General features: G+C 39.0%; 1 protein-coding gene across 1 annotated transcript in view; it reads right to left on the reverse strand.

Moving 5' to 3' along the window:
• Positions 1 to 10906: 10906 nt before the first annotated feature.
• Positions 10907 to 15770, reverse strand: part of LOC115141459 (ATP-binding cassette sub-family G member 1-like) — a 54305-nt gene continuing 49441 nt past the window's right edge. Inside the window, exon 15 of the mRNA XM_029680340.2 lies at positions 10907 to 15112. Within this exon, the coding sequence (XP_029536200.1) occupies positions 14884 to 15112 (229 nt within the window). The 3' untranslated portion in view covers positions 10907 to 14883. The remainder of the gene's footprint in view (positions 15113 to 15770) is intronic.

Here is a 15770-nt window from a genome sequence, read left to right on the forward strand (position 1 = left end):
AAAAATTCTATACAAACAACTTGATCGAGACCGTTGCAAATTTGTTGATATTGGAACAGCATTTCTAGCTTAAACGGTGTAGGAGGAGCGTCTCCTCATGATTTTGGTCCTGCAGCGTCTGCGAGTATCCTAGGCCAACGGTTCCGTTTTGGAATATCAGAATTGACACAGAGAGCTGTTAGTGAAGAGCAGGTGAGGGGTGTCTTAAATCGCTCTCCCTCGAGAACGGTAGACCCAATTTTAAAAGTGTTTCTGCCCTTGAGAAGCAGAGAAGTAGAGGAAGATTTTATGCCAAACTATGTTTGTGTAACTGTTTGTTTAGTGGTCAAAACGATAGTTGTTTGGGAAAGTAATAAATTGCCTTGCTGCTGGCATGATTTACAGACACTTGAAAGTGAGGCGATGAGTTACAAAAACGGCTATAGTTACAGATTGGTAGCCCCGATTTGAAATCCGACTTTTTCTATGAAGAGCAGAGAAGCAGGGGAAGATTTTAGCTTGCGGAACTTTTTCCTCAAAAATGCTCCGAAAGTGGTCAAAACGACCGTTGTTTGGGAAGGTTGAAAAACACGTGGTAATGCAGTTAGAAAAACCGCTGTACCGTAGTTCCGTATGGAATATTTTGATTCTGCACACAGCTATGAATAGCAGAGAAGTAGACGAATATCCCATTCATTCTAACTTCTTGTCTAACTTGTTGCAGTATTGGTCAAAATAGACACTGCTTGCCAAAATGTTACAGAAACTGATGTTGGTGCTGTTACTTAAACTCCTGTAACTTTTGATGCGAGTATCATTTTTGTCTCCAAACTCCAGATTTGAGTAGCAGAGAAGTAGACGAAGCTGGAACACTTGACATGTCTTGTCTAAGTGGTTGCAAAGTGGATTTATTAGCTGATTTGTGTCAAAAAATGGCTTGATTTCACTTACAAAGAATGTCACTTGGAAGTGATGATGTCACAATGGGGCACTTGAGTTTCTTGAGAGATCCAATGAAAGCGGAAGGAGGACATAAAGAGGACAAGAAAGTGAAAAACGGAAACAGTATAACAGATATCAAAAATTCTATACAAACAACTTGATCGAGACCGTTGCAAATTTGTTGATATTGGAACAGCATTTCTAGCTTAAACGGTGTAGGAGGAGCGTCTCCTCATGATTTTGGTCCTGCAGCGTCTGCGAGTATCCTAGGCCAACGGTTCCGTTTTGGAATATCAGAATTGACACAGAGAGCTGTTAGTGAAGAGCAGGTGAGGGGTGTCTTAAATCGCTCTCCCTCGAGAACGGTAGACCCAATTTTAAAAGTGTTTCTGCCCTTGAGAAGCAGAGAAGTAGAGGAAGATTTTATGCCAAACTATGTTTGTGTAACTGTTTGTTTAGTGGTCAAAACGATAGTTGTTTGGGAAAGTAATAAATTGCCTTGCTGCTGGCATGATTTACAGACACTTGAAAGTGAGGCGATGAGTTACAAAAACGGCTATAGTTACAGATTGGTAGCCCCGATTTGAAATCCGACTTTTTCTATGAAGAGCAGAGAAGCAGGGGAAGATTTTAGCTTGCGGAACTTTTTTCCTCAAAAATGCTCCGAAAGTGGTCAAAACGACCGTTGTTTGGGAAGGTTGAAAAACACGTGGTAATGCAGTTAGAAAAACCGCTGTACCGTAGTTCCGTATGGAATATTTTGATTCTGCACACAGCTATGAATAGCAGAGAAGTAGACGAATATCCCATTCATTCTAACTTCTTGTAGGCTTGCAGTATTGGTCAAAATAGACACTGCTTGCCAAAATGTTACAGAAACTGATGTTGGTGCTGTTACTTAAACTCCTGTAACTTTTGATGCGAGTATCATTTTTGTCTCCAAACTCCAGATTTGAGTAGCAGAGAAGTAGACGAAGCTGGAACACTTGACATGTCTTGTCTAAGTGGTTGCAAAGTGGATTTATTAGCTGATTTGTGTCAAAAAATGGCTTGATTTCACTTACAAAGAATGTCACTTGGAAGTGATGATGTCACAATGGGGCACTTGAGTTTCTTGAGAGATCCAATGAAAGCGGAAGGAGGACATAAAGAGGACAAGAAAGTGAAAAACGGAAACAGTATAACAGATATCAAAAATTCTATACAAACAACTTGATCGAGACCGTTGCAAATTTGTTGATATTGGAACAGCATTTCTAGCTTAAACGGTGTAGGAGGAGCGTCTCCTCATGATTTTGGCCCTGCAGCGTCTGCGAGTATCCTAGGCCAACGGTTCCGTTTTGGAATATCAGAATTGACACAGAGAGCTGTTAGTGAAGAGCAGGTGAGGGGTGTCTTAAATCGCTCTCCCTCGAGAACGGTAGACCCAATTTTAAAAGTGTTTCTGCCCTTGAGAAGCAGAGAAGTAGAGGAAGATTTTATGCCAAACTATGTTTGTGTAACTGTTTGTTTAGTGGTCAAAACGATAGTTGTTTGGGAAAGTAATAAATTGCCTTGCTGCTGGCATGATTTACAGACACTTGAAAGTGAGGCGATGGGTTAGCAAAACGGCTATAGTTACAGATTGGTAGCCCCGATTTGAAATCCGACTTTTTCTATGAAGAGCAGAGAAGCAGGGGAAGATTTTAGCTTGCGGAACTTTTTCCTCAAAAATGCTCCGAAAGTGGTCAAAACGACCGTTGTTTGGGAAGGTTGAAAAACACGTGGTAATGCAGTTAGAAAAACCGCTGTACCGTAGTTCCGTATGGAATATTTTGATTCTGCACACACTATGAATAGCAGAGAAGTAGACGAATATCCCATTCATTCTAACTTCTTGTCTAACTTGTTGCAGTATTGGTCAAAATAGACACTGCTTGCCAAAATGTTACAGAAACTGATGTTGGTGCTGTTACTTAAACTCCTGTAACTTTTGATGCGAGTATCATTTTTGTCTCCAAACTCCAGATTTGAGTAGCAGAGAAGTAGACGAAGCTGGAACACTTGACATGTCTTGTCTAAGTGGTTGCAAAGTGGATTTATTAGCTGATTTGTGTCAAAAAATGGCTTGATTTCACTTACAAAGAATGTCACTTGGAAGTGATGATGTCACAATGGGGCACTTGAGTTTCTTGAGAGATCCAATGAAAGCGGAAGGAGGACATAAAGAGGACAAGAAAGTGAAAAACGGAAACAGTATAACAGATATCAAAAATTCTATACAAACAACTTGATCGAGACCGTTGCAAATTTGTTGATATTGGAACAGCATTTCTAGCTTAAACGGTGTAGGAGGAGCGTCTCCTCATGATTTTGGTCCTGCAGCGTCTGCGAGTATCCTAGGCCAACGGTTCCGTTTTGGAATATCAGAATTGACACAGAGAGCTGTTAGTGAAGAGCAGGTGAGGGGTGTCTTAAATCGCTCTCCCTCGAGAACGGTAGACCCAATTTTAAAAGTGTTTCTGCCCTTGAGAAGCAGAGAAGTAGAGGAAGATTTTATGCCAAACTATGTTTGTGTAACTGTTTGTTTAGTGGTCAAAACGATAGTTGTTTGGGAAAGTAATAAATTGCCTTGCTGCTGGCATGATTTACAGACACTTGAAAGTGAGGCGATGAGTTACAAAAACGGCTATAGTTACAGATTGGTAGCCCCGATTTGAAATCCGACTTTTTCTATGAAGAGCAGAGAAGCAGGGGAAGATTTTAGCTTGCGGAACTTTTTTCCTCAAAAATGCTCCGAAAGTGGTCAAAACGACCGTTGTTTGGGAAGGTTGAAAAACACGTGGTAATGCAGTTAGAAAAACCGCTGTACCGTAGTTCCGTATGGAATATTTTGATTCTGCACACAGCTATGAATAGCAGAGAAGTAGACGAATATCCCATTCATTCTAACTAACTTGTTGCAGTATTGGTCAAAATAGACACTGCTTGCCAAAATGTTACAGAAACTGATGTTGGTGCTGTTACTTAAACTCCTGTAACTTTTGATGCGAGTATCATTTTTGTCTCCAAACTCCAGATTTGAGTAGCAGAGAAGTAGACGAAGCTGGAACACTTGACATGTCTTGTCTAAGTGGTTGCAAAGTGGATTTATTAGCTGATTTGTGTCAAAAAATGGCTTGATTTCACTTACAAAGAATGTCACTTGGAAGTGATGATGTCACAATGGGGCACTTGAGTTTCTTGAGAGATCCAATGAAAGCGGAAGGAGGACATAAAGAGGACAAGAAAGTGAAAAACGGAAACAGTATAACAGATATCAAAAATTCTATACAAACAACTTGATCGAGACCGTTGCAAATTTGTTGATATTGGAACAGCATTTCTAGCTTAAACGGTGTAGGAGGAGCGTCTCCTCATGATTTTGGTCCTGCAGCGTCTGCGAGTATCCTAGGCCAACGGTTCCGTTTTGGAATATCAGAATTGACACAGAGAGCTGTTAGTGAAGAGCAGGTGAGGGGTGTCTTAAATCGCTCTCCCTCGAGAACGGTAGACCCAATTTTAAAAGTGTTTCTGCCCTTGAGAAGCAGAGAAGTAGAGGAAGATTTTATGCCAAACTATGTTTGTGTAACTGTTTGTTTAGTGGTCAAAACGATAGTTGTTTGGGAAAGTAATAAATTGCCTTGCTGCTGGCATGATTTACAGACACTTGAAAGTGAGGCGATGAGTTACAAAAACGGCTATAGTTACAGATTGGTAGCCCCGATTTGAAATCCGACTTTTTCTATGAAGAGCAGAGAAGCAGGGGAAGATTTTAGCTTGCGGAACTTTTTTCCTCAAAAATGCTCCGAAAGTGGTCAAAACGACCGTTGTGGGAAGGTTGAAAAACACGTGGTAATGCAGTTAGAAAAACCGCTGTACCGTAGTTCCGTATGGAATATTTTGATTCTGCACACAGCTATGAATAGCAGAGAAGTAGACGAATATCCCATTCATTCTAACTTCTTGTCTAACTTGTTGCAGTATTGGTCAAAATAGACACTGCTTGCCAAAATGTTACAGAAACTGATGTTGGTGCTGTTACTTAAACTCCTGTAACTTTTGATGCGAGTATCATTTTTGTCTCCAAACTCCAGATTTGAGTAGCAGAGAAGTAGACGAAGCTGGAACACTTGACATGTCTTGTCTAAGTGGTTGCAAAGTGGATTTATTAGCTGATTTGTGTCAAAAAATGGCTTGATTTCACTTACAAAGAATGTCACTTGGAAGTGATGATGTCACAATGGGGCACTTGAGTTTCTTGAGAGATCCAATGAAAGCGGAAGGAGGACATAAAGAGGACAAGAAAGTGAAAAACGGAAACAGTATAACAGATATAAAAAAATTCTATACAAACAACTTGATCGAGACCGTTGCAAATTTGTTGATATTGGAACAGCATTTCTAGCTTAAACGGTGTAGGAGGAGCGTCTCCTCATGATTTTGGTCCTGCAGCGTCTGCGAGTATCCTAGGCCAACGGTTCCGTTTTGGAATATCAGAATTGACACAGAGAGCTGTTAGTGAAGAGCAGGTGAGGGGTGTCTTAAATCGCTCTCCCTCGAGAACGGTAGACCCAATTTTAAAAGTGTTTCTGCCCTTGAGAAGCAGAGAAGTAGAGGAAGATTTTATGCCAAACTATGTTTGTGTAACTGTTTGTTTAGTGGTCAAAACGATAGTTGTTTGGGAAAGTAATAAATTGCCTTGCTGCTGGCATGATTTACAGACACTTGAAAGTGAGGCGATGAGTTACAAAAACGGCTATAGTTACAGATTGGTAGCCCCGATTTGAAATCCGACTTTTTCTATGAAGAGCAGAGAAGCAGGGGAAGATTTTAGCTTGCGGAACTTTTTCCTCAAAAATGCTCCGAAAGTGGTCAAAACGACCGTTGTTTGGGAAGGTTGAAAAACACGTGGTAATGCAGTTAGAAAAACCGCTGTACCGTAGTTCCGTATGGAATATTTTGATTCTGCACACAGCTATGAATAGCAGAGAAGTAGACGAATATCCCATTCATTCTAACTATTGTCTAACTTGTTGCAGTATTGGTCAAAATAGACACTGCTTGCCAAAATGTTACAGAAACTGATGTTGGTGCTGTTACTTAAACTCCTGTAACTTTTGATGCGAGTATCATTTTTGTCTCCAAACTCCAGATTTGAGTAGCAGAGAAGTAGACGAAGCTGGAACACTTGACATGTCTTGTCTAAGTGGTTGCAAAGTGGATTTATTAGCTGATTTGTGTCAAAAAATGGCTTGATTTCACTTACAAAGAATGTCACTTGGAAGTGATGATGTCACAATGGGGCACTTGAGTTTCTTGAGAGATCCAATGAAAGCGGAAGGAGGACATAAAGAGGACAAGAAAGTGAAAAACGGAAACAGTATAACAGATATCAAAAATTCTATACAAACAACTTGATCGAGACCGTTGCAAATTTGTTGATATTGGAACAGCATTTCTAGCTTAAACGGTGTAGGAGGAGCGTCTCCTCATGATTTTGGTCCTGCAGCGTCTGCGTAGTATCCTAGGCCAACGGTTCCGTTTTGGAATATCAGAATTGACACAGAGAGCTGTTAGTGAAGAGCAGGTGAGGGGTGTCTTAAATCGCTCTCCCTCGAGAACGGTAGACCCAATTTTAAAAGTGTTTCTGCCCTTGAGAAGCAGAGAAGTAGAGGAAGATTTTATGCCAAACTATGTTTGTGTAACTGTTTGTTTAGTGGTCAAAACGATAGTTGTTTGGGAAAGTAATAAATTGCCTTGCTGCTGGCATGATTTACAGACACTTGAAAGTGAGGCGATGAGTTACAAAAACGGCTATAGTTACAGATTGGTAGCCCCGATTTGAAATCCGACTTTTTCTATGAAGAGCAGAGAAGCAGGGGAAGATTTTAGCTTGCGGAACTTTTTCCTCAAAAATGCTCCGAAAGTGGTCAAAACGACCGTTGTTTGGGAAGGTTGAAAAACACGTGGTAATGCAGTTAGAAAAACCGCTGTACCGTAGTTCCGTATGGAATATTTTGATTCTGCACACAGCTATGAATAGCAGAGAAGTAGACGAATATCCCATTCATTCTAACTTCTTGTCTAACTTGTTGCAGTATTGGTCAAAATAGACACTGCTTGCCAAAATGTTACAGAAACTGATGTTGGTGCTGTTACTTAAACTCCTGTAACTTTTGATGCGAGTATCATTTTTGTCTCCAAACTCCAGATTTGAGTAGCAGAGAAGTAGACGAAGCTGGAACACTTGACATGTCTTGTCTAAGTGGTTGCAAAGTGGATTTATTAGCTGATTTGTGTCAAAAAATGGCTTGATTTCACTTACAAAGAATGTCACTTGGAAGTGATGATGTCACAATGGGGCACTTGAGTTTCTTGAGAGATCCAATGAAAGCGGAAGGAGGACATAAAGAGGACAAGAAAGTGAAAAACGGAAACAGTATAACAGATATCAAAAATTCTATACAAACAACTTGATCGAGACCGTTGCAAATTTGTTGATATTGGAACAGCATTTCTAGCTTAAACGGTGTAGGAGGAGCGTCTCCTCATGATTTTGGTCCTGCAGCGTCTGCGAGTATCCTAGGCCAACGGTTCCGTTTTGGAATATCAGAATTGACACAGAGAGCTGTTAGTGAAGAGCAGGTGAGGGGTGTCTTAAATCGCTCTCCCTCGAGAACGGTAGACCCAATTTTAAAAGTGTTTCTGCCCTTGAGAAGCAGAGAAGTAGAGGAAGATTTTATGCCAAACTATGTTTGTGTAACTGTTTGTTTAGTGGTCAAAACGATAGTTGTTTGGGAAAGTAATAAATTGCCTTGCTGCTGGCATGATTTACAGACACTTGAAAGTGAGGCGATGAGTTACAAAAACGGCTATAGTTACAGATTGGTAGCCCCGATTTGAAATCCGACTTTTTCTATGAAGAGCAGAGAAGCAGGGGAAGATTTTAGCTTGCGGAACTTTTTCCTCAAAAATGCTCCGAAAGTGGTCAAAACGACCGTTGTTTGGGAAGGTTGAAAAACACGTGGTAATGCAGTTAGAAAAACCGCTGTACCGTAGTTCCGTATGGAATATTTTGATTCTGCACACAGCTATGAATAGCAGAGAAGTAGACGAATATCCCATTCATTCTAACTTCTTGTCTAACTTGTTGCAGTATTGGTCAAAATAGACACTGCTTGCCAAAATGTTACAGAAACTGATGTTGGTGCTGTTACTTAAACTCCTGTAACTTTTGATGCGAGTATCATTTTTGTCTCCAAACTCCAGATTTGAGTAGCAGAGAAGTAGACGAAGCTGGAACACTTGACATGTCTTGTCTAAGTGGTTGCAAAGTGGATTTATTAGCTGATTTGTGTCAAAAAATGGCTTGATTTCACTTACAAAGAATGTCACTTGGAAGTGATGATGTCACAATGGGGCACTTGAGTTTCTTGAGAGATCCAATGAAAGCGGAAGGAGGACATAAAGAGGACAAGAAAGTGAAAAACGTAAACAGTATAACAGATATCAAAAATTCTATACAAACAACTTGATCGAGACCGTTGCAAATTTGTTGATATTGGAACGTCATTTCTAGCTTAAACGGTGTAGGAGGAGCGTCTCCTCGTGATTTTGGCCCTGCAGCGTCTGCGAGTATCCTAGGCCAACGGTTCCATTTTGGAATATCAGAATTGACACAGAGAGCTGTTAGTGAAGAGCAGGTGAGGGGTGTCTTAAATCGCTCTCCCTCGAGAACGGTAGACCCAATTTTAAAAGCGTTTCCGCCCTTGAGAAGCAGAGAAGTAGAGGAAGATTTTATGCCAAACTATGTTTGTGTACCTGTTTGTTTAGTGGTCAAAACGATAGTTGTTTGGGAAAGTAATAAATTGCCTTGCTGCTGGCATGATTTACAGACACTTGAAAGTGAGGCGATGAGTTACAAAAACGGCTATAGTTACAGATTGGTAGCCCCGATTTGAAATCCGACTTTTTCTATGAAGAGCAGAGAAGCAGGGGAAGATTTTAGCTTGGAACTTTTTCCTCAAAAATGCTCCGAAAGTGGTCAAAACGACCGTTGTTTGGGAAGGTTGAAAAACACGTGGTAATGCAGTTAGAAAAACCGCTGTACCGTAGTTCCGTATGGAATATTTTGATTCTGCACACAGCTATGAATAGCAGAGAAGTAGACGAATATCCCATTCATTCTAACTTCTTGTCTAACTTGTTGCAGTATTGGTCAAAATAGACACTGCTTGCCAAAATGTTACAGAAACTGATGTTGGTGCTGTTACTTAAACTCCTGTAACTTTTGATGCGAGTATCATTTTTGTCTCCAAACTCCAGATTTGAGTAGCAGAGAAGTAGACGAAGCTGGAACACTTGACATGTCTTGTCTAAGTGGTTGCAAAGTGGATTTATTAGCTGATTTGTGTCAAAAAATGGCTTGATTTCACTTACAAAGAATGTCACTTGGAAGTGATGATGTCACAATGGGGCACTTGAGTTTCTTGAGAGATCCAATGAAAGCGGAAGGAGGACATAAAGAGGACAAGAAAGTGAAAAACGGAAACAGTATAACAGATATCAAAAATTCTATACAAACAACTTGATCGAGACCGTTGCAAATTTGTTGATATTGGAACAGCATTTCTAGCTTAAACGGTGTAGGAGGAGCGTCTCCTCATGATTTTGGTCCTGCAGCGTCTGCGAGTATCCTAGGCCAACGGTTCCGTTTTGGAATATCAGAATTGACACAGAGAGCTGTTAGTGAAGAGCAGGTGAGGGGTGTCTTAAATCGCTCTCCCTCGAGAACGGTAGACCCTATTTTAAAAGTGTTTCTGCCCTTGAGAAGTAGAGGAAGATTTTATGCCAAACTATGTTTGTGTAACTGTTTGTTTAGTGGTCAAAACGATAGTTGTTTGGGAAAGTAATAAATTGCCTTGCTGCTGGCATGATTTACAGACACTTGAAAGTGAGGCGATGAGTTACAAAAACGGCTATAGTTACAGATTGGTAGCCCCGATTTGAAATCCGACTTTTTCTATGAAGAGCAGAGAAGCAGGGGAAGATTTTAGCTTGCGGAACTTTTTTCCTCAAAAATGCTCCGAAAGTGGTCAAAACGACCGTTGTTTGGGAAGGTTGAAAAACACGTGGTAATGCAGTTAGAAAAACCGCTGTACCGTAGTTCCGTATGGAATATTTTGATTCATATCATCCTGAATAAACAGTACAGCAAAAAAATATATATATCCAGAGTTTATCAAACATGATTTAGAGCTTGTTTTTGGAAAAGTGTTTATTTCTGTATTTCAATGTTGCAACTTGCTGAAAATTGTCCACAGTGTTCATATCATCTCGAATAAAATGAACAAGTTTTTTTTCACATCCAAAGTGTATCAAACATGATTTAGAGCTTGTTTTTGGAAATGTGGTTATTTCTGTATTTCAATGTTGAAATTTGCTGAAAATTGTCCACAGTGTTCATATCATACTGAATAAACAGTACAGCAAAAAAAATACATCCAGAGTGCATCAAACATGATTAGAGCTTGTTATTGGAAAAGTGGTTATTTCTATATTTCAATGTTGAAATTTGCTGAAAATTGACCACAGTGTTCATATCATACTGAATAAACAGTATAGCAACAAACACAAATCCAGAGTGCATCAAACATTGATTTAGAGCTTGTTTTTTAAAAAGTGTTTATTTCAGTATTTCAATGTTGCAACTTGCTTAAAACTGTCCACAGTGATTATGTTATCCTGAATAAACAGAACACCTTTTTGTTACATCCAAATTGCATCAAACATGATTTAGAGCTTGTTTTTTGGAAAAGTGGTTATTTCTGTATTTCAATGTTGACATTTGCTGAAGATTGTCCACAGTGTTCATATCATCCTGAATAAACAGTACAGTCAAAAAAAATCCAGAGTTTATCAAACATGATTTAGAGCTTGTTTTTGGAAAAGTGTTTATTTCTATATTTCAATGTTGAAATTTGCTGAAAATTGTCCACAGTGTTCATATCATCTCGAATAAACAGAACAATTATTTTTTTTACATCCAAAGTGCATTAAACATGATTTAGAACTTGTTTTTGGAAAAGTTTATTTCTGTATTTCAATGTTGACATTTGCTGAAAATTGTCCACAGTGTTCATATCATCCTGAATAAATAGTACAGTCAACAACAAAAAAATCCAGAGTTTATCAAACATGATTTAGAGCTTGTTTTTGGAAAAGTGTTTATTTCTGTATTTCAATGTCGCAAATTGCTGAAAACTGTCCACAGTGGTTATGTTATCCTGAATAAACAGTACAGCAAAAAAAAATACATCCAGAGTTTATCAAACATGATTTAGAGCTTGTTTTTGGAAAAGCGGTTATTTCTGTATTTCAATGTTACAACTTGTTGAAAACTGTCCACAGTGATTATGTTATGCTGAATAAACAGTACAGCAAAAAAATACATCCAGAGTGCATCAAACATGATTAGAGCTTGTTATTGGAAAAGTGGTTATTTCTATATTTCAATGTTGAAATTTGCTGAAAATTGACCACAGTGTTCATATCATACTGAATAAACAGTATAGCAACAAACACAAATCCAGAGTGCATCAAACATTGATTTAGAGCTTGTTTTTGAAAAAGTGTTTATTTCAGTATTTCAATGTTGCAACTTGCTTAAAACTGTCCACAGTGATTATGTTATCCTGAATAAACAGAACACCTTTTTGTTACATCCAAATTGCATCAAACATGATTTAGAGCTTGTTTTTGGAAAAGTGGTTATTTCTGTATTTCAATGTTGACATTTGCTGAAGATTGTCCACAGTGTTCATATCATCCTGAATAAACAGTACAGTCAAAAAAAATCCAGAGTTTATCAAACATGATTTAGAGCTTGTTTTTGGAAAAGTGGTTATTTCTGTATTTCAATGTTGCAACTTGCTGAAAACTGTCCACAGTGATCATATCATCTCGAATAAACAGAACAATTGTTTTTTTTTACATCCAAAGTGCATCAAACATGATTTAGAGCTTGTTTTTGGAAAAGTGTTTATTTCTGTATTTCAATGTTGACATTTGCTGAAAACTGTCCACAGTGATCATTTCATCTTGACTAAACAGATTATTTTTTTTTACATCCAAAGTGCATCAAACATGATTTAGAGCTTGTTTTTGGAAAAGTGGTTATTTCTGTATTTCAATGTTGCAACTTGCTGAAAACTGTCCACAGTGATCATATCATCTCGAATAAACAGAACAATTGTTTTTTTTACATCCAAAGTGCATCAAACATGATTTAGAGCTTGTTGTTGGAAAAGTGGGTATATCTTTAATTCAATGTTGAAATTTGCTGAAAATTGTCCACAGCGTTCATATCATCCTGAATAAACAGTACAGCAAAAAAAAAATACATCAAGAGTGCATCAAACATGATTCAGAGCTTGTTCATGGAAAAGTGTTTATTTCTGTGTTTCAATGTTGCAACTTGCTGAAAATTGTCCACAGTGTTCATATTATCTCGAATAAACAGTACTGCAAATAAAATGACATCCAGAGGTGCATCAAACATGATTTAGACCTTGTTTATGGAAAACTGTTTATTTCTGTGTTTCAATGTTGCAACTTGCTGAAAATTGTCCACATTGTTCATATCATCTCGAATAAACAGTACTGCAAAAAAAATTACATCCAGACTTGCTCAGTTGTGCACCGGGGCCTCCCACACATCTTTCTATTTCGGTTAGTGCCAGTTTGCACTGTTCTGTGAAGGGTGTCGTACACGGTGTTGTACAAGATCTTCAGTTTCTTTGCAATTTCTTTCATGGAATAGCCTTAATTTCTCAGAACAAGAATATACTGACAAGTTTCAGAAGAAAGGTCTTTGTTTTTGGCCATTTTTTGGCCATCCTGTAATCGAACCCACAAATGCTGATGCTCCAGATACACAACTAGTCTAAAGAAGGCCAGTTTTATTGCTTATTACAACAGTTTTCAGCTGTGCTAGCATAATTACAAAAGGGTTTTCTAATGATCAATTAGCCTTTTAAAATTATAAATTTGGGATTAGCTAACACAACATGCCATTGGAACACAGGAGTGATGGTTGCTGATAATGGGCCTCTGTATATGTCTATGTAGATATTCCATAAAAAAATCTGCAGTTTCCAGCTACAATAGTCATTTACAACATTAACAATGTCTACACTGTATTTCTGATCAATTTGATGTTATTTTAATGGACAAAAAATTAGCTTTTCTTTCAAAAACAAGGACATTTCTAAGTGACCCAAACTTTTGAGCGGTAGTGTATTTCCATATTGAAGCAATGGCAGAACAATACTTAGAACAATATGGACTGCAAACATGTTCAATGTATTTAGCAAAGATGGAATATGCCTACATGTTGTTATTTTGTTTCTGTAGGCTATTTAACAAACTAGGCTATAGCGGACTAACATTCAAATTGGCTTTGATAACAACTTAAAACATGAAAGACCGTAAATACACAACTAGAAGCACCCACATATTTAGCCATGGACCACGTTCTGATTGGCCAGTGAGGGGACAAGCCTCCCAATTTATCCCAGCCCTTTCACACAACTGCCAGCTACTGCACCCATAATTTCTGCAGTGAAAATAGCACAAAAAAACACCTCTGGACCTATAGCGCTACCAACAGTCTTAGCCTTAGTGACTTACCATTGCATTAAGTTTGATAAAATAGAGCCCCCAGTCTCTTACAGAAATACGGTAGCACTATATCCCTTTGTTATGGTTGACAGATAAAACAAGCCCCAACCTAGGCTGCCATGTATTTTATGAATTGATTGTGTGACAGAACAGAACTCTTCATTCTCAATTCTATTTTACATGACTGACTGTGGAGTGACTAAAAGAGTATTGTATCAATCCTCCATGCCATTCAAACTAAGCTGTGTTGGTAATGCTTGAGATAATGTAATACTTAACTTTCTGTTTGTGTTACATGCTCAGATCTCAGGTTAGGATTCTGGCTTGTAATACTAAGCCAGCCACAGTCACATCAGAATTCATATCCCCCATATCTTCCTTCAACTATTCAAGCCCTATAATCACAACCACAGGCCTCTGAGCAGGGGTGCTAAACGTGGTACTTTATTTCCCTGAAAAACCCAGACCCCCACCGATGCCACTCATAGAACGTGCTTAATTTTATTAATTAGTTTGTTCAAGCACAGTTACTCTCTTGCGCCTGAGAGGCTAGGCTGTCGAGCGCCACATGCCACATTTGTTTTCGGGAAACTCACCCAGGATAAATGACAGTATATATTGGTACTGTACAGTCTCTCACATGCTTGGAATGTATGTGATTGCTTTATCCCACATTAGCAACAAGCACTATTGTACCTTTCCCTGTATTGACCGAGGGTCCCAGATTACAGACCCATTTGATCTGGCAGTCCTATATAATAAACACACATTGGAGGAAACCAGCTCCTGTTTAAGTGTGGCCCTGTCTTCCCATTGTCCTTCCACCAAGCTATTTCATTTAATTGGTTTCACACAGTGATCATATAAACCAGTCTGGAACTACAGACTAGACAAGAGCTTATCAACAACAAACTCTTACATTACTTACAGTTGGTTCCCTTGCACAAGGCGATTACATCTAGATTCCTACTGTGACAGGAGCCTTGGTTTTGGTATTTAAACAAGAATGTTCTTGTAATATTGGGAATCATCCATGGCCTTAGGCACTGAGCTCCTCTCTGCCATATTTGTTTGCCTAAGCTAAGTAGAGTCATACTGCATGCACACCCTCACACAACAGCTGTCTATATTATGTAGTCCTTGGCCAAAAGTTTAGTGTGCATGGTGTATTTCTGGGCCACTGCCTGGAGGTTTCTAGAAGCAGAATTCCAGCTTGCAAGCGATCTGGGCCTTTCTCCTCCTTTACCGCCACTCCCCAGTTTACCTCTCTGCACTGATCTTATAGCGCAGCACAAAGTACGCTAGGAGACGGAGGGTCACAAAGAACATGCCAAGCACTATGAAGTCAAGGTACAGTTTGGCATCTTCCACATCAAGCTCTTTCAAGATGGCCTCCGACTTCTGGAAGTGGCATGTTTCATCCTTGTCACAGTGGAGGTCCTTTCGGTCCAGCCCGTAGATGGAGAGGATGACACCTTCAAAGCCATACCTACAAAATAATAGGAACTGTTTTATGGTGATGTTAAAGAGGATGAGAGCAGTAGGAGAGAGTGGGGTAAATTGAGGCGTTTTTTTACATTCAGCATCCCAACGTCAATGGACATTTTTTATTATTTATAAGAAAGATATCTACATATATTTCAGGATGTTGTGCATCTCTCATAATTCATGTAAACATAACAGTTTTGAAAATATAGTTTGTCCAGGTATGGGGTAACATAGGGTCAGGGTAAGTTGAGCCGCCTTGTGGTAAGTGGGTAATGGTTTCATGTGACTGTGGGTGCTGGTGCTGGTAGGTCAAAGTTGAATGTGGTATATTGTATATCTTAAATGTATTCCTACATTCAGATATTACATCTCTCTGTTCCATTCTATACCCCTCCATTTCTTGACCAGTTGTCTGAGACAGGGATGTTGTTTCGATGTGCCAATTCGTAGGCAAGTTCTCTTAATTTGAGGCTACTAAGGCCATGGAACTCGTCCGTGAGATTCTTGATACGTTTAGCAAGCTCAGACTCCATGTCATCAGACAAGACCTTCTGTGCCTCTCCTCCTCTATTATAGCCTCTCTTTCACACCTTGTGATAAAATAATTTAAATGTTGAAAGATAATGATTAAATAATTCACCACTCTGAAACCTTATAAT

Source organism: Oncorhynchus nerka, linkage group LG14, assembly GCF_034236695.1.
Source record: "Oncorhynchus nerka isolate Pitt River linkage group LG14, Oner_Uvic_2.0, whole genome shotgun sequence".
NCBI classification, from domain to species: Eukaryota; Metazoa; Chordata; class Actinopteri; order Salmoniformes; family Salmonidae; genus Oncorhynchus; species Oncorhynchus nerka.